This window comes from Arachis ipaensis, chromosome B07 (assembly GCF_000816755.2).
Source record: "Arachis ipaensis cultivar K30076 chromosome B07, Araip1.1, whole genome shotgun sequence".
In the NCBI taxonomy this organism is placed as follows: domain Eukaryota; kingdom Viridiplantae; phylum Streptophyta; class Magnoliopsida; order Fabales; family Fabaceae; genus Arachis; species Arachis ipaensis.
This window is the reverse complement of record NC_029791.2, coordinates 123,304,538-123,306,342: the sequence shown is the minus strand read 5'-3', so window position 1 is coordinate 123,306,342 and position 1,805 is coordinate 123,304,538. Positions and strand designations below refer to the sequence as shown.

Below are 1,805 nucleotides of genomic sequence, written 5' to 3'. Positions count from 1 at the left end.
TATATTAATTATTATTTGTCCATAATACATAAATTGTCTATACAAAACAAAACAAAACAAAATAAAACAGGTTTGTAATGGTTAGTGGGTCGTCGGGGTTCTATACCTATGCAATATACGAGCATTTGGATGAATGGCCAGGATTCAATCTCTCCAATACAAGGATTGCTTTCAAGCTTAGAAAGGACAAGTACGTCACACTCTCAAAACTTCATTAAATTATGAATTTAATTTATGAATCAGCAATGAAATTATTTATTTTAAAAAAATTTAATCATTTTTTTATTTTTATAATTTTATCAAATTTATAATTAAATTTTTATATTTTTTTTAATAAAGTCCTTAACTACTTTTAATTTTGTAATTAAGTTATTTTCGTGTTAAAAATGTTAAAATTAACGAAATATTTTTCTCAAAAAATATATGATCAAAGATCTAATTAGATTTTTAATTGTGGGTATTTTTAATTTGCAAAGAATTATTCTGTTAACTCTAATATTTTTTATAATGACAATGACCTAATTACAAAATTAAAAGCAATATAAAAATTCAATTGAAAAAAAATAAAATCTTAATTACAAATTTAATAAAATTATAAAGACCAACAGATTAATTAAACCTTTCAAAAATTAATAAGATGTATATAGATGTTGTCTTTTAAAAAAAAAGCCACTATTTTTTTTTTAGTTTTGCGTACAAATTTTGTATAAATTTACTTTATCCTTTATTTGTCTTTATGTTTAAATTCTTTTTTTAGGATAACAAAAGTTAAATCTAAATGTTTAACACCAGATTATGAAATTATTTATTCTAGGATAGGTTTTGGGAACAAATATTTTTATGATAAAAAAAAAAGTTAATTAAGGCTCGTTTATATTGTAATCAATAATCTTTTGATGATTTTGTTGATAATTGGTAAGGTTCCATTACATGGTGGTAGCAGGGGACAGACAGAGATTTATGCCTCTTCCTGATGATAGAGAAGAAGGAAGAGGCCAAGTTCTTGCTTATCCTGAAGCTGTCTTGCTTCTCAATCCTATTGAGCCTCAATTCAAAGGAGAGGTAATAATAATATTCATTTCTTAACAAATAATTCAAGGTTTCTTCTTCTAATGTGTTGGTAATTTCTTTTGTTTTTAATTGATTAATTTATATTTCAAATATTTTAATTTTATTTTGTTTAAATTACTAAATTTTTTAATTTTTTTATAAGCACTTAAATAGTTTCTTAAAAAATTACAATTTGATTTTGAAAATTGTACTAGACATTAATACTACTATTTTTTATAAGTCAAAAACTCAAAAAAATAACTTTTAAAACTTTCTAAACGGACCTTTTTTTTTAATGACATTTTCACTTTTATTGAGTGGAAATTTCTTTTTTGGTTGTGGACCTAATGCTTTGTTTTTATTTATTTATTTATTTAAATTTTGCTGGTTGCACTTAGGTGGATGACAAGTATCAATATTCATGTGAGAGTAGAAAGAACCAAGTTCATGGTTGGATATCCATGGATCCACCCAAGTCCACCGGCTTCTGGATCATCACCCCAAGCAATGAGTTCCGATCCGGCGGCCCGCTCAAACAATATCTCGCTTCTCACGTCGGCCCCACTTCTCTATCCGTAAGCTCTCTCGTCTTACCACACTAAATCCTCTAAAGTAAAAAGATGAATAATCAATTTAGGTTAGGTTGGTCGAGTAGTACATTATTGAAAAAAATTATGTTTGTGTATATAATAATTTATTAGTTAAAGACAAATTCTTAAATAAAATTTAAATTGATGATAGATTATTTATTAGTC

General features: G+C 25.5%; 1 protein-coding gene across 4 annotated transcripts in view; it reads left to right on the top strand.

Annotated features, from left to right (window-relative positions):
* LOC107607917 (rhamnogalacturonate lyase-like) overlaps window positions 1-1,805 on the top strand; it is a 23,467-nt gene that overhangs the window by 8,328 nt on the left and 13,334 nt on the right. For 2 of the 4 annotated variants that reach the window (XM_016309812.2, XM_021106522.1), the window contains exons 6-8: window positions 71-190; window positions 921-1,062; window positions 1,449-1,625. In XM_016309812.2, coding sequence (XP_016165298.1) covers window positions 71-190; window positions 921-1,062; window positions 1,449-1,625 — 439 coding nt within the window. The remainder of the gene's footprint in view (window positions 1-70; window positions 191-920; window positions 1,063-1,448; window positions 1,626-1,805) is intronic. The other 2 variants (XM_021106520.1, XM_021106521.1) reach the window with 2 other exon arrangements.